The 16884-nt window shown below is 43.3% G+C and overlaps 1 protein-coding gene across 5 annotated transcripts in view; it reads left to right on the top strand.

Moving 5' to 3' along the window:
• nrxn3b (neurexin 3b) overlaps positions 1-16884 on the top strand; it is a 334694-nt gene that overhangs the window by 290014 nt on the left and 27796 nt on the right. For 4 of the 5 annotated variants that reach the window (XM_085382343.1, XM_085382342.1, XM_085382345.1 and 1 more), the window contains 2 exons: positions 2428-2517; positions 4105-4415. In XM_085382343.1, the coding sequence (XP_085238469.1) occupies positions 2428-2517; positions 4105-4415 (401 nt within the window). The remainder of the gene's footprint in view (positions 1-2427; positions 2518-4104; positions 4416-16884) is intronic. The other variant, XM_085382344.1, reaches the window with a different exon arrangement.

Below are 16884 nucleotides of genomic sequence, written 5' to 3'. Positions count from 1 at the left end.
TCATATTAATGCTGCTATCCTGTATATATTGTACATACTATTGTTTGAGTACTTACGATTGTTTTTTTTGTACTTTTTATATTTTACATTTATATTTATTATTGAAACTTGCACCAAGGGAGTGGCACTCCAATTTCGTTGTACTCTGTACAATGACAATAAAGGCTATTCTATTCTATTCTATTCTATTCTATACCTGTCCGTACTGATGGGTGTTTGTTTCTCGCCCTACAAATATACAGTTTTTCTTTTGCTTGTTTTCATTATGGACGTTGACTGAAAATGAAATCGGTTCTCTGGCTTTAAAGAACATCAGACATATTATAATGTCAGATTGCTCATTCGTCTCTCTCCTCAGTGCACTGGCAGGAAATATCTGTCCACTATGTTTAGGGGGAAAAACTGAAACCCTTAGTAGACTGACTTTTTAATAAACAGTAGTGCTTTTATTGGCAAGGTCATCCATTCTGAAGTCACCTCTAGAAATTGAATATCAAATTGACAAACTAGAGAGAATTTTCTCATTAGTTGCACAATTAGCTGGTGGTGTATTCATTACGTGGGGACTGTCACCTCATTAATCACCTAGAACAATGTAAGAGCTATACCTGAGACCACGCCATTAGCAATGCACAGCAAACTTACAGCTTCTTCTCCGTCTTCCTCTCAGTCTCGTGATTCCACTTCGTCTAAAGGACGACGTGAGGCTACGTTTGAGACTTTATGGAAAAGACAAAGCAGAAAGAATGCGAAGAGATTATTTGTCGATGGCACTCATCCACCCTCCCCCCGTGTTTCCCGGCTCGCTCGATCAAACTCCAAACCTTTTCCGAGCGTCCTCTGATTTCAAACACGAACATCTTGCCTCCCTCTGTGGCCCTTGTCCAGAGGAGAGTGTATTTAGCTGCCACCTGAAACCTGCTTGAGATCAAAGGAATGGGGAGGGAGTCCTGCTAGTAGCTGATTAACCTGCTGGCACACTGCAGAAACATTAGTTTAGCTCCTTGAGCTCCCTTGCAGCCATATCTACACTCCATCCCAGCTGGCTGTAAACTGAGCACTTGGATGTTTTTTTTCTGTGAAAGGTAGCAAAGAACGCAAGGAAGACAGAAAAGAGAGAGGGAAGGGAAACTGGTACGAGCTCACGGTTTTATGCAGTTGTGACGCATTCGCGCGTAATGTTATGGAAGTTTAGTCAGCAGGTCAGAGCAGTGGTGACTTACACCGAATGTAGCTTATTGCCAAACCAAGAAAGAAAATGAAATACAACCCGGGCGGGTGTCAGAACGAGGGCGTGAATGTAAGCACGTTCAAAAGCTCCAAACTAAACACACTGGCAGGTGAAGCTTTGCCCTTTCAGTTGTATTATACTGTAAATGAGTCAGTGCCAGTGCCTTTCTTCTTTCTTCCTCCAAATCCCTTTCCTTCTGGATACTGAGTGACATCACACTGCCATTCGTCTCTTTTGTTAGACCTCAAAATGTTTGAAGACGGACTTGTACGTCTCCATTCTCGCTGTCGACAGATCCGCGGCACCTTTCAAAGGGAGAGGATCCCTGTTTGTCAGACAAAATGTTGCATCCCGGCACATTCACAAAGGAAATTTGTAAATGATGCCAGAAATACTCAGTACAGGCTCCAGATTCCCTGCATAAGTGAGGCTATTATTATTACACTACTGTTATATACCTCCAGCCCAACAGGAACATTCCCAGAAGAGGTGGTTGCGTTCTTTTGGTGTTTCTTTGAACCCAAAAAGCCTCCCACTATGTCAGTAATGATCTCATTTGTATGCATTGTCCTCTTCAAATCTGTGTCACTGTGGGACTACCACCCCCCCCCCCCCCCCCCCCAAACAGGTCTGCTGTGCTTCAAATTACCACCTCCTCATCTAACGTTGCCTCCTTTTCCCCTCAAAAGCTGCTACACACTCATTCCCTCCAAGTAGCTACCCCACCAAATCGTTCCTTGGCCCTTGAAATGTGAAAGCAGGTGGTGTCCAGTGGGAGAATTAGTGCACATAAATTACCTCCAATTTGCTTCAGAGAAAGGCGCTTTATGCATGTCTGCCTTTTTAACCACTTGATCTCCTTCCTTTTGTCTCTATTATGTAAAATGATGTAGATGTGATGCATTTCCTGTGTTTTGACTTCTTCTTGCAGGATTTTTCTTTCCCTACAGTTTGTTTTTCCTCATTGCTGCTGTGTGTGGAGTGTGCTGTATAAATATGAGTTTTAAAAAATTTCCACTAAAGTAACGCTACTTTGGGGTAAAAGAAATATACATATATATTCATATATATCATAAAGCTTTTATAAATATTTCTAAACAAAGATAAAACTCTTCATAAACCACTGTATAAATGTGTGATGTCTGTTGCTGTTGCCAACTGTTTGAAGCTGTTTGTTAAACTTTCAAACTTTAAAGGCAACAGCGACATTGAGCGCTATCAAATGGCAAATAAGAAAATCCCGTTCAAATATACCCGGCCAGTAGAAGATTGGCTTCAGGACAAAGGTAAATCTTTATCGAACTTCTAGAATGTTCTTTATTTTCTGTCATTTCATCGGCTTGTTCCCTTTCAACCTCTGAGAATGAATAACCATCCCTTAAACCCTTTAAAAAACCAGTAAACCAAAGCAATTTGTTTTATTTTGTTTGTGTTTTTAGCCTTTTCGTCCTTTCCCTTTGGTTCAGTTTTTATGATGCTTTTGTTTATTATTTCTTGTCCCTTTTTCTGTCATTGTCATCTTTAAAAAAAAAAAAGTTGAACCATGGTGTCTAGTTAAAGGGACTGGGAAGTGATTTTGTAAACAGTGCAACAACAAGATATGAAATATCAAGTGCTGCTAATCTTTTGTGCAAAATTGACTAGGCGGAGGCATTATGCATTATTATCTATGCCGCAACAGTCGGCCGATTGTTTTGAGAGGAGAATTAACTCCCTTGGCTCAAATCCTCTGCAATGTTTGAGAACAAATTAATCAGTGGGCATATCCCCCTGAAAACTTTCCAAACAGCAGGTGCCTCTCCCTGCTGTAATTCATCTGATTGTACTTAAACACATCAAACACAATAAAATTCTCACTTGTTTGGCGATGGAGAGCTAATTGGAGCCTTTTTGACGGCAAAGCGTCACAGCGCGCCTGCCAAGGTGCACTGTGCCCTGATAGAGCTGTGCTTTTTTTCTTTTCCAGTCGTTAGATTAAAACCAGCACCTTGTTCGTATTGAACATTTTGTGGGGATTTTCCCAGAAAAAGAAGAAGTCTGTTTCCCCCTTTGTTTTTTCTGGTGCTTAATCCATCATAAAAATATCATAAACTGCTTTTAAAATTCATTGCACATAAACATCAGCATAACTTCATCATAAAGTCCCTTTAACAACTGTAAAACAAGGCAGGTTTGGAAAAAAAATCCCATTACCGCTGCATGCATGACTCCACACGTGCTATTTCATTTTTCTGTGATATGAACGTTGCCCCTGCCATTTCATACCTAATGTATTATGTATTACATAACAAACAAATGTAGCGGGCTTGCGGTGTTATGTGTCTGTAAATTATACAATGGAGATTTTTAATTATGATTCCTGCATTGTGAAAGTTTGCTGTGCTTTTCTTTCATTGGGAATGCATGAGCAGTGTGTTTTGATAATGATATTTGGGCTTCTCCTAATGAAAATCACATGAATTGTAGCAACTGGGCATTGCACATTATTCCCCATATACATGCTGTACTTATTGCTCGAGACCCTTTTGTCCACAGAATAACAACAAAGCTGTGGAAAGTGTTACAACACTGCTGCTGCTGTGACAAGTGTATCTGTTTCAGCTCTAGCAGCAGTTTGAAATCTACTTATTGTACAAAATGTGCTCAGCAGTAGGTAAAAAGTAGGGCAGCTGTAGATACTTTTTTCAGTACAAAGCCAGGTTGCGTCATCATTACAGTTTGAAAACCATCTGCAACTTCTTTTAATCAGGGAAACAAGACATTTCATCAAACGTTCTCTATCACCGCATCTGTCTTGCAATGAAAGTTTAATGTTATTGTTACATTAGATTATCATCTCTTAAGCTTATCAACGCTTTTCCCTCCCGCGCCAGGCCGGCAGTTGACGATCTTCAACACCCAGGCCACTATCTCTATCGGTGGAAACGACCGGAAGCGGCCCTACCAGGGCCAGCTCTCCGGCCTCTACTACAATGGCCTCAAAGTCCTCAACATGGCCGCCGAGGGCCACATTAACATCAAGGTGAACGGCAGCGTGCGGCTGGTGGGCGACGTCCCCACTAGCCGGGGCGCGGCGCGCACCACCACCTCGGTACCGCCAGAGATGTCCACCACCTTTATAGAGACTACCACCACCTTGTCTACCACAACCACCCGCAAACAGCGCTCACCACCCACTATCCAGGTAAGGGAGAGGGTGTATGTGGTGATGTTTCCAGCAGAACTGTTTGTTACCTGTAGACATTCTAGTGATTTATGGAAATTTGAAAAAGCTGCGTAGAGATCTTCAAGAACTCTGCACATGGTTAGAGTTTTCCCATTCCCACGCTGTCACTGGTGTTGTCCTGTCAAAGGAGCTGGTGTTGCACAAGGTTGCTCAAGGCTTCTCACAAAGAACCCGTCAAGACATCTTTTTGTGCCAGTGATGACTTAAAGGGTGTATTTCAGCCTAAACTATGATCTTCTATCTAACCTAACCAAGTAGTTTTTGGTGCTTTCGACCAATAAATCTTGAAGCTGACCTTGAAGATTTAGTATTTAGTATTTATTTATTTATTGTCATTGTCAAGAACAATGAAATTGCGTTTGGGGCTTCCATACAACCCAAAAAAAAGAAGAAAATAATAAATACCCCTTAAAACCCAAGTGTACATATTTAACCCAGTGTGACTCCAATGCAATAAGACAATCCTTAGCAATAATGTTCGTAGAAATTCAGACAAAGACCTGAGAAACATGACAAAATACAACAATGCAACCCATTCAATATTATTGTACTGTGAGATATGATATCAGATATGATAGTTATCTATTTAAGAAAGAGGGGGGGGGGCAGGAGGGGGAAGAGAATAAAGATATGATGCACCAATGCAGACCAGTTCATTGCTATTAAGAAGTTGGATATGGTTATTGTCCGTGAGAGGGGGGCAGAGAGTTCAGGAGCCTCACAGCCTGTGGATACAGGCTGTTGGCCAGTCTGGATGTTCTGGCCTGTATAGACCTGTACCTTCTCCCTGAGGGCAGCAGATGGAAAAGGTGGCGCGCAGGGTGATGTTGGTCCCGCAGGATACTGTGCACCCTCCTCAGACAGCGAGTGGGGAAGATATTACTGATCTCTGGCAGACTTGTTCCAATAATTCTGCCAGCTTCTTTCACCACCCGCTGGAGTGCTTGCTGATCTTGGAAAGTCAACGTGACTCCGCTCTACCTCCCTGCAAAGTTCATTCAAAACTTTTTGAGCTATCGTCTTTACAGACAGACACGCACGCATGCTACCAAAGACCAAACTTCCTTGACAGAGGTACTGAATAAAAGAAATGACAAATGAATAAGGGAATGAAAACAAAGACCAAACCTGACCCACCTTATCTTGGATTTCAATCTCGAGATTAACTCCAGTTCTGGCCCTGCAATATCCAAATGTGGATTTTGTCCCTGTTATAAAAAATGACTCTTCTAGCATCTAGTACTTAACAATCAATCAATCAATCAATCAATCAATCTTTATTTATAAAGCACTTTTCATACAGAAATGCTTTACATGGTTAAAAGCAGCCCTCCCCATCCCGCCCTCCAATTCACTCCCCACACTCTCATTAACATAAGCCGTCATGGATACATACACACACATCCCCTCCCCCCACACACACACACATAAACACACATGAGCCAGGTGAGGGAACACTATCACACGGAGCCGTCTGCACCGGGAGCCGGTCACAGACCACAGCCTCCAGGCTGGGCACACAGCTGGAGGGAGGCAAAGAAGCCCCCCAGCCAGGCTGAGAAGACCCACAGAGCCACAGCAGCCACGGTCGATCACAGCCCCGGTGCAGAGAGCGCCCTCCAAGGAAACCTTTGTGCGTTTCTCTGCAGTGACAGCAGCATCTGACAGTGTTTGACACTCAAGGATGGAGACGCACTGAATAAACTCACTTGGTTTCAAAATTCTCTCTCGAAAAATGATTTAAGTCACTCTTAAAATAATATTTTGTTCAAGTCAGCTAATGCAGTACATGCAATAATCGTGCACCGCTGTAATTAGAGAGCTTTAAAGGTTCTGGAGTTGATTACCTAGCCAAATAAGGTTCAAGTCTTATTGCTACATAAGCTGAGCAAACAGTCTTTAGAGTGGCCTCTCCGGACATGAGAGTGGTGTTGATTTTCTCATTTAACTGTCAGCAAGAAAGTGACAAAGCCTACTGTGTTTCCCACCGTGTCAAACTAATGCTAGGAATCTTACACCGTTGGACACATGTGGCACAGGTGTCTGTGGGTTCAGTGTTTCCGATATGACCAGAGCTAAAAATGTGACAAAAAATGTCCCTTTTCTGCACTTAACAGCGTTTCTGTGTCTTCTTTGTGACTTTGCATGGATGGATTGTAGGTTTGTTTCTCTCCTCGATCAGTCAAGGTCAGGATACTGTATCTCTCATCCTATGAAGGATTGAATGCCGCTGTTCACTGAGGCGTGCAAAGCCGGCCTCGCCGCCGCTCCCTTTCTCTACCTGTCTCTCCCTTTTCTCCTTTTTCCGTCTCTCACTGTCACTCATCCTATTCCGGCCTGACGGAGGCCTTTCTCCCAATACGTCCTGACCAAGCCAATGATTGTCACTACTGTGCCAAGAAAGTAATCACCGAGCCAGTCCTTTGACGCGCACAGGACAAATTGAACCATTCATTGTCCACATTAAAGCAGTAAGTCTCCCTCGAGGGTGAGATGGAGTTGGGGTTGCTTGTTGTATGACAGACAGGGACCACTGTTATCAGCCTCTTCACCTCAACGACAGATAGCTTGCCTTGCAGCGATGATGGCCCTTCGAGTCGGTGCTGTCACTTGTACGTCTGTATCAGAGCGGTGTGGAGGAGGCCACTGCGAGGGAGTCCTGTGATTGGGACTGACATAGCCTTCATATGTGAGGTTTGAAGATCTGGAACAAAGGCAAAGCAGTACATACTCATTCTGGCTGTGTGGCATCGGTAATCTGCAATGATGCCCGAGCTGAGATACGTTACAGCACCGTGTCTGGCACCATCAACAAGGTCACATCAGATAAGAAGTAACGTGGCTTCGCTGGGAAAATGGCATTTTGTGTCACAGGCTATTAATATCAAAGGAAGTCAATAAAGTGTGTGTTTTGAAAGAGCTTTTATACAAAGCACTCTCCTTTTCAAGGTGAAATGATGAACCGATACCTCTTTAGTCAATAACCAGGATGCAGCTGTCGGATACCAGATGATGCACTTTGCTTCCTTAAGATTATAATATTTGTAGGGTTTTTTAAGGAGGTTTTTTGCCGTCACTAACTTTTCACTTTATTTTTGTATTCCTTCTGAGAGCACACCTTGTTCATTCGTCTTCCACAAGCTCCCAATGCAGGGCCTGCTTTGATTCATGCTGCCATGTCACAGAATTTCATTTGCCAAGGCCTTTAATTTTACAGTTCCCTAGTTGGTTGTCAAATACCGTAGTGTGAGAGGTAAGGAGAGGACCTGTACCAGTTTGGCAGATTTCTCCACCCCTCTGGGTAGTATAGGGGAGTTGAGGGATTTGAGCTATCAGTAGTGATGTACTGCAGTGCTGAAAGAAAGCTATAGGCAGCTGGACCAGAACATGTGTGCAGGAGCTTGAGAAGTGTGAAGGCTAAAATGTGTTTTCTTTTGTATCTGGTGTGTTCTCACACATCTGTGTTTTGTCCATTTTACCAACACTGCCTGTTTCTTTGTCTGAGGTGAGAAGGGCGAATCCCCCTGACAGCTCAGGATCAGCAGAACGAGCGACGGGGGTGGGACGCGGAGGGAACCAATCTCACGGTTAATTAATGATAGCTCCGCGGGGACATAACGACACGACGGACATGTTTCGCTCGCTCTCTGTCACTGTGTTATGTGATTTCACTTAATCTCAGCTCCAATTATGTTTACGCGTAATGTTCTCCGTTTCGGAAAATATATTGGGAATTTTACATTTTAAATGAAAAGAAGGAAAGGTTTATCATTTAAAGCTTAAGTATTCATATAATTTCCTGAGTAGCAGTTACATCTCCAGTACATAATCCGGTTGTTCAGTCTGACGTCACTAGCCGTGTCTGGGCCTAAACTCCGCTGCAGGTCCATATATCAAACGATCACTATGGCATTACTGAGAGTTGAAAAACTGTCTAAAGTCTTTCATCTTTAATAAAATGATCAGCGTTCTGCTCTACCAGGTGTAACAATTGAGTTTAGCATCCAGGCATCCATGAAAACGGAATTTATGACATTTAACGGAGTTAGAAGTTAGCAGGAAGTTAGCTCGCTAGCTTCTATCTAAATACAATATAGCATGTCCTGACTGCGGGGTTTTGGAAACAAATTCAAACGTACAGCTCTGCTATCACTTCCAACATAAATGAAGACAGAAAACTAAACAGCAGTGACGTTTGTAGGGTTACTGAAGTTGGGCTAGCTGGTATATAACGATGTGCTACGTGACCGCTAGCAACACAGCTATGTTAGCATAATATAAACAAGCTAACTTTTTTTCCACTCGATAAAAGTTAACGTGAGTGTTCTCGGTGGTCAGGAACAAATGTAATCGCATGGCAGGATGCTGTAAAAGGACCAAACTTCAGCCAGGAGAACAACTGAGATAATCCATCCACAATACGAGGTTAGTCATTCATATACTGCAGCATGGGCTGGGCTGTAGCTACATCCTAAGGTTTTAAAAACTGAGCTTAAATAAATGATTATTGGTAATAAAAGCCGAGGGAGGTCAACAGTGATCACTGACTGTTTTAGGAGCTTTTTGAGATCAAATAGAAGAAAATACAAAACATTAAACATGTTAACAACACAAAAGCCATATTAAACGCAGACTACTTTAGACCCGGAAGTAGGATTCGTCACGTCATCACTTAACAATCGGATAATGGTGGGACTCTCCACCATTTGACCGTAGAACTGAAGAAGCTTCTTGGATGAGAGGTGAAACATCTTCAAGCAACCTAAAGAAGTCCAGACGCTTTTCTTTCCAAGCTCCTTGGACCCTCCTGTCTCCTTCCAGCACATTGTGTACAACATAAAAATAGGAAATGAACATTCAGGTGGTGATGTCTATAGTTTTCTCTACAGCACCTTTATACATCACAATTTGTTCCTCGTTGCCTTGTTAGGAACGGTCTACGAATGCAAACATCAAATATTAACTACATAATGTCTTGTTTACACGATCCTGCTACACTGTTTACGTTAGGCAACAGTGTGCCCCTCCTACTGTTATCTTCAACTTGTCCTCTTAAAATAAAAAGTAGTAGCCTGCTGCGTGAAAGTCCGATACAAGGATGCTAGCTGGTTTCTCATTAATGAAGAACACCAGTTTTACACATGAGGTCACGGTTGCTGGAAGTTGTTAGGTACTGCTTCTACATCTGCAGCTCCAGATGGAGCGTCTCAAAATTGAAAACTTTGAGCGGCACTATCATCTGGGAGTGTGACTTCAGAATGAAGTGAGTTTAGCAGGCTTCCACGGCACGCTGCCAGTCTGTGCTTGAGTGTAGTGGCCCAAAGTTACATTAGCCACGACTTACATTAGCACCGTGTGTGTGCATCAGAGTTTTTTGAGTTTGGCTTCATGCTAGGTTTGGGGGAGAGTTGTATAGTGTTATGAGATACTGTGGACAGAACATATGAAGCTGGGCATAAGAATGATTCTCCATGATGCAAGTTCTTCATGGCCAGTTCTTTCTTAAAAGGGGTTAGACATCTCTCACTTACATTTGCTGGTAATCTAGAATATTCCCGATGCAGAATCGCAAAACAAACACACAGAGGCACAGTTTAAGGCTTTACCAAAGTCCTTCAGCTCTGCCGAATTTTGTTGGACCAAAGAATACATTTCACGCTTGCCGATTTAATGTGGATAGTCGTTTTGGGAATACTCATTAATGCAAGGTTCTCTATCATGGGAGATCAACTTCTCTCGTTCCCAATTAACTCACGCTGCCGGCGTGAGATGTTTGGGAACAATTAGGATGGGAGGCTGCAATCTACAGTACCATGAGGGAAAACGGCTGAGGGAGAGAGACTGAGAGTGATTTGCATTGTTGCCGTGTTCTAGAAATTGCTCCCGTCCATCATCTTCAACAGGCTCGATGCTCAGGAGACGAGAAAATGAGAGGTAAATTGTTTGTCGTTTAATTGGGCTTTTTTCTGCTGAGATGCAGCAGTTGTTGCTATATTGATGCGTTTAGATACGCACGCCACAATTATAGTGACGCTGCGTTGAATGACACAGATTCTGATGTTTTCTGATTCATTTTGGTGTTTTGGTGGAGCCTTAAACAGAAGACAGAAATCCATACAGCACAGGTCACGAGCCAGATCCACCTCACACTGTTGCTGGGTACAGTTTTGCTCGCTAAGCTCCATCGCAACATTTCCTCACCGCTCTCCTCAAATTGCTTCCATCTCTCTGTCGATAAACTACATCAGGGATGTTGCTGAACACCTGGGGTTATATGATAATCACTGATTTATTCTCTCTTCAAGCGGTGGGGAGGAAGACGCTGCGTGGCGTGCTGGTGTCTCCACATGGTAGCCCGCTAGATGATGTTTGATGAGCGTGTTCATCTGCTCATGTGTGAGAGCAGCGCAGGTGTGAGCACGAGCAGGCAGGCGCGCTCCACTTCTCCGGTCAGTCTCTGTGATCACCTTCCCACACTTGCCAGTAATTGTGTAAAGGTCAGACTAGTAGGCAGGTGTTCCTAGGATTTCTTTCTTTATTCCTTCTCTTCCTTTCCAATTTTTTTTCTTTGTCGGTATCTCTGGCTACTCTGCACAGCACCGCAGCTCACTGTGTATTCTTGGAGATGAATGCTGGAGGTCCGCTTGTTGCTCGGTGTAGGTCCAATTAGGAGACAGCAGACTGATGGGGATCATGCTGGCGCGTGTAGCTTCATTAAGGCAGGCACACACTGACACTTACACACAGACCCACACTCAGAGAGTTTGTACAAGGATCTCTTAATCTTTGTCTCTCACATTTCCAGCGTGCACAAGCAAATTAAGCTGCTGTAATTTGCATAAGTCTGTGCACACATAAAAAACATCACTCAGGCCTGCTGTGGCCACATCCACTGTCAAAACACTGAAGCAAAGCTGTCAAAGATTTTTCATCATGTGCCACCAAATATGCCCCCCTACCACCAACATGACCACCTCATTTCAGCACTGTCATGGACTGTCTGTCTTTTCTGTCACCGGAATTTGTTTCCAACATGCGGCTGTAATTCCCTCGGTGCTTGTCACCTACATAAGACTGTTTCTATTAGATCTCTCTGTGTGAATATATTTGTTTTATGTCCACAGATCTTGTGTTTCTTTTTCTTTTGTCTCTTTGTGAGCAAGTGTGTGTGTATGTTTGCATTCAAGGTAGTTTGTCTCTCAGTGTGTGAGAACCAGCAGCTAGCTCCAGGGGTTTTGGACCATGGGAGGTTTTGTAATGGATGTCCCCCATGCCTCATAACACATCTTATCTGGATCCCCTGGGAATGTGTGTGTGTGTGTGTGTGTGTGTGTGTGTGTGTGTGTGTGTGTGTGTGTGTGTGTGTGTGTGTGTGTGTGTGTGTGTGTGTCACAGCAGGGCACTCACACACCAAGAGGCAAACAAAAAAAAGAGACACATAGCAGCTACACACCCACACAAACACACACGTGTTGTGCAGTTTGTTTCTGCAGGACATCTAGCACATGCGCTGGCTGGTGTACGGGCTCACCGCATGCTGTGCTCCTCCGGAGATGGCTGACTGGTTAAAACATGATACACATGTCCAACTAAAAACTTTAACTTACAACTGAAGCAAGAATGTGACAAGAATGTGACAAGAATGTGACACCACCCAACTGAAACTTTCATGTTTATGAGGCCAAAGAAGCTTTCTTTTTACTGAGTATGTGAATGTTAATGATCAAATACGCAAACCACTAGTCAACCATAGTGCTAATTTAAGCAGGCCATGATGTCAAGCTCAGCCACAGCTGCATAAGATCAACTGATCTTAGCTCAGCTGATAGCCGCCTGCACATCTGCACAATAAAACACTTGCGGCGTGTCTTATTTAAGCTGCTTTAGCCTGCCTATGTTGATATAATGCCATTGCTAACACATTGGGTTTGTACGGAAATAGATCCACAGTTTGAGACCAGAGAGGGGACACAGAACCCAGCTTTGGTTGGTTCATAAGCTAGCGTACTCCTGGTGCCAGTCCCAAACCTGGATAAATGGGAGGCTTTCATCACAAAGGGAATAGGGCGTAAAATTGGTGCCACATCAAACATGCAGATCTATCGGCTGTGGGGACAGTTTGGGAAATAAGGGAGAAGCTCAGAGGACCCAGCCTCCCAACCGCTGCTGCTCTTCTGTAAGTTGCTGTCCAGCCCACCTCCATGCCGGCTCCATTCATTCTGTTTCTGACTTAATCAGAGTCATATCTGTCATAACTGATTCGGGGTCCAACCACTCTACTCTTGCTTTCCTCACAGGCACGTGGGGACAGTCTTCTTTAGTCTATGTTTGTCCTGACAGATAACTTTACCCAATCGTTTTAGGCAAAGGATGATCGGTTACAGATGCCTGAGTCATCTTGAATAGTTATTCCAAGCATAACATCACAAATCCATATTCTCCTTCTTATTACGGTCATCTCTCCCAGCGTGCTTGAATGGTCACGATGGAGCACTCGATATTAAATCCTGCTTTTTAAACCCTTTTTTTAAAACTGCGAGGTTGCTGTGAGATCCCACGCTGCACTCTTTGTGGCTTTTAATTAACTTTTTCTCAGCACAACAGTTCTGGGAACAAAACTATTCTAAAAGTTTAACTTTATATTCATGAAGGTCCCACTTTCCTGTTAAAACGCCGCCTTCTGTCTTTACAATAAGAAAGGTCAAAGAGATATTTTATTAAACACAAAACAGACACTGGTTATTGCATGTATTTTTTTTTAAGTGTTACTATAGCAACACCATTTTTTTTCAGGTGCAGTTAAGGCTTAAGTTACAGGCGTATTCACAGGCCTGGTAACTTTATTCCCAGGAATAAAGGATTTACACACACTGCTGCAGTGTGACTACATTTGCAGCCAGCCTGTGATACGCTCTGGAGTTTATGTCTGCGAACGACGGAGAGAGAGACTAGATGTATATACGCAGCACTGCTGTATCTGTGCGTGCAGATACCACCGTGTGTCTGTGAGCGGCAGTAGGATTTAATTAAATATGTATCACACAGACAAAGCCTTTGATGTTGCGGAGCAATAATGTGTTCTGTTTCATTGCTCAGCTGAGCTGTTAGCAAAGCCCAGCGATATTTCTCCTCTGTGACCACCGAGAGTCTGTGCAAAGTCCAACCAAACCTGTTGCTTTTAATAGTAGCGAGTCGGGGATAATTATAAGGACGGGTAGTCATCCTTACGTGTGTGCGAGCATGTATACGACACTGTGAGAGGGCTCCGACGTACAGAATATTTGGAGTAATTTCTCTGTTGGTTAGTGATTATGTTTCAACTTTCATCTTCAAAAACGGGGCAAAATCAAACGCTTAATTTGGTTTGTGCTCATTAAGTACTGAAACCAAAAGGGATCGCAGGCTAATACGGGACGTCATAAACTGCCGGCAACAGCAATTACATGATGCCTCCATTGATTTACAGCTGTGAAGTCATAAAAGCCTCTGACTTTGAAAAGTACTGTAATGAAATGAAAGAGGAGACCAAAATGTAGTCGACAAGACGAAAGAGCAAAGTCCCGCACCAGCTGCTCCACACCTTCTCAGCTGAAGGCGTCGTCCTACTTATTGTTTTCTTCCAGCTGATGAGGTCAGCTGAGTTTTTCTTATAAAGCTGAAAATACAAGCCTACCAAGCTTTAGCCAGTCATGCTTTGGGATGATATGAGACTCGTGAGACACCAGTACAGCTATAATGTTATAGAGGTCTTAAGCTGTTAAACTCACTGGTGTTTTGCACAGGATGAAACGGAAGTTGCAGATCACTGTGAAAAGCCTGGATTAAGAAGACTCATCCAGAATTAAATTTCTCAGTAATGTGATTAGATTTACTGCGAGCCTCGTTAAAATATGTATATTCATGATTTAATAAGACGGAGCCCAAGAGGACATCAAGACCGCATCAATACACAATGAAGGCAGAGACGTTAGAAGGATATTCTGCACAGCAGCAAGTGTTAAACTTAAAAATGCATGTGCGGAGAATAAAATTAGGCAAAAGAATGAAGCAACGCGCTTCCATTAAAAATGGCGAACATTTGGCGGCACTTGAAATTCCGACAGTGAACACAGAACTCGAGACAAGAACAGATGTTTGCTCCTCTTTTAAATGATCTCGCTGCAGAGCTGTCGTAATCACGTCATCCTGGATTCAAGCCCGGTGTGTCACGGTCTGACTGGGGCAGACCGTATGTGTTGCAGAGGAGGACTCAAACGCAGACCAAAACGTGGTGTGGATTAACAAAACAAGCCGTTTATTGAGGTTAGCAACGAGGGTACAAAATAATAGGGCATCGGTGAAAACTAAACAATAACCTAAACTGGGTGAACTAATAACAAAAACCTTAACCATAGTGAACTGACATGGGTACCTGGAGAGGAGACATGGATGAGCAGACGACCTGACAATGGCATGCAGAAAACAAAGGGCTTAAATACATACATGAGGTGATCAGGGGAGGTGGAGACACATGGGGGAAACAGCTGACAGACATAAACCTAATGACAGGACCAGGAGAGGAAAGCTAAATACAATAAACAAAGAACACATGACATTGTCAGAATAAAACAGGAAATACTAAAACTAAAACATGACAACACAACTTAACAGACCTAATATGTGATGAATAAATACAAAACCCCAAAACATAGAAAACCCAGGAACAATAACTGCCTAAACTAAAGGCAGATAGGAAATAACACAAACTAAATCACATAACAAAATGAGACAAATACAAACATGAACTCAGAGCGCTGGGTCAGAGACCCAGCCTGTGACACGGTGTGATTAATGTGGACTTAAAATGTACTAAATTAATTGATTGGCAACAAGTGCGATAACCAGTTTGGTAGCTGGAAAATGAAAAATGCAAAGTGGAGACTTTGTGTTGTGTTTCGGGGGTTTAACAGTAAATTTGCTGTTTTTGAGTTAATGATCAGAAAGAAATAAGAAGAGTGCTGCAACAGTCTTGATAAAACACAAGCAGCTGTTCCTCGAGGACATGGCCCGAGTTGTCATCGCAGAGCAGAGAACTCCGGTTGATCCATGTTTTAATAAACAGGCTTTTATTTTAAAATGAACCTCAGTACTTTCATTATTAACAAGCAGAGAGTCTTCTTTTTTCATTCATAAGCAGAAATAAATAAGTCAGCTTGGGTTCTGGGAAATGATGAACGCTGATGATGATGTGATGAGCATTGTTAGCAATTTTCTGGTATTTTATAAACCAGGCAGTCAACAAGTGGTCGTGGAATAACCGTCCAGATTCATAAAAACCTCAAGTAAAAACTCGTCAAGGAAATTTACTGCCTGGATGAGGTGAGCCTGAACCCTCCGTTAGCTACGCAGTAAAAGGCCTAGGCTGCTGGAGTTTCCCATGATGCACAGTGTTTCTCCTTCACTCTCTGTGTGCTTACACGTGCATTTAATCATTAGTTATTATTCACCTCTGGCTCTCTCCCACAGAGCGCCTCTTGTCCTGTCTCCCTCGCCCCTACGGGTCGTAGCAGATGGCTGCTCCTCCCCAGCCTGGTTCTGCTGCAAGTTTCTTCCTGTTAGAAGGAAGTTTTTCCTTCCCACTGTCACCGAGTATTTGCTCATAGGGGGTCTTCTCATAGTTGGGATGTTCCTCTGTATCATTGCAACATAAAGCACGTTGAGGCAGCTGCTGTTGTGATTTGGTGCTGTATAAATAAAATTGCTGAAATATTAAATTCAAGTCAACAGTGAGTGTCAGGGAATAACTGAGGGCTTAAATTAATTAACTTACTTTGAAAAAAGACAAAGTGATCTTGTTTTAACTGTGCATTATGCAACACAACCTGGTTTGAAGTTAGTTCTGTTGAGCGGTCCCAGTGTCTCGTGAACCTCGATAAAATGAAGCCTTTCCCATTTCTGTCCTGACTCCACTCACACACATGCACACACTCTCATCTTCTCCCAGCTTTTTTCTTCGGTCACAGCTTTCAGCGAAGCTCGACACCACATCCACACGAATTCCTCACTTCCACTTTGAACTGAGAACCACAATTGGTAACACAAACCGTAACTCTGACCCAAAATCGCTGCTACAATTTCACCTGAGGACGGCAGGGACTTGCATAGAGAGGAGAAATTTCTCCACGCATCCTGCCCGCTCACCTCAGATCTTCTGCCCCTTCCTCTCTCGTGCCCACCCTCTGCCTTCCGGCGGCTTTGTTTCCGCATTTGTCTGCATACATGCATGCGGGCGAGCGTGTTTGTCACAGGGCTTCCCTGATGACCTTGCGCGCTGCACCAGGGGGGTGATTAAGGATCGGGGCCAAAGACCATTTCCTTTTCATGGGAAGATGAATGACCCTGTTTGAAAGTGGCTGCCTATGGCCTCAGGGCAATTAGAGTTTGCTGT

This window comes from Rhamphochromis longiceps, linkage group LG15 (assembly GCF_057381845.1).
Source record: "Rhamphochromis longiceps isolate RC_006_pf linkage group LG15, R_longiceps_female_GT1.1, whole genome shotgun sequence".
Taxonomy (NCBI): Eukaryota; Metazoa; Chordata; class Actinopteri; order Cichliformes; family Cichlidae; genus Rhamphochromis; species Rhamphochromis longiceps.
The sequence above is the reverse complement of the archived record's forward strand: the minus strand, read 5'-3'. Positions and strand labels throughout refer to the sequence as shown.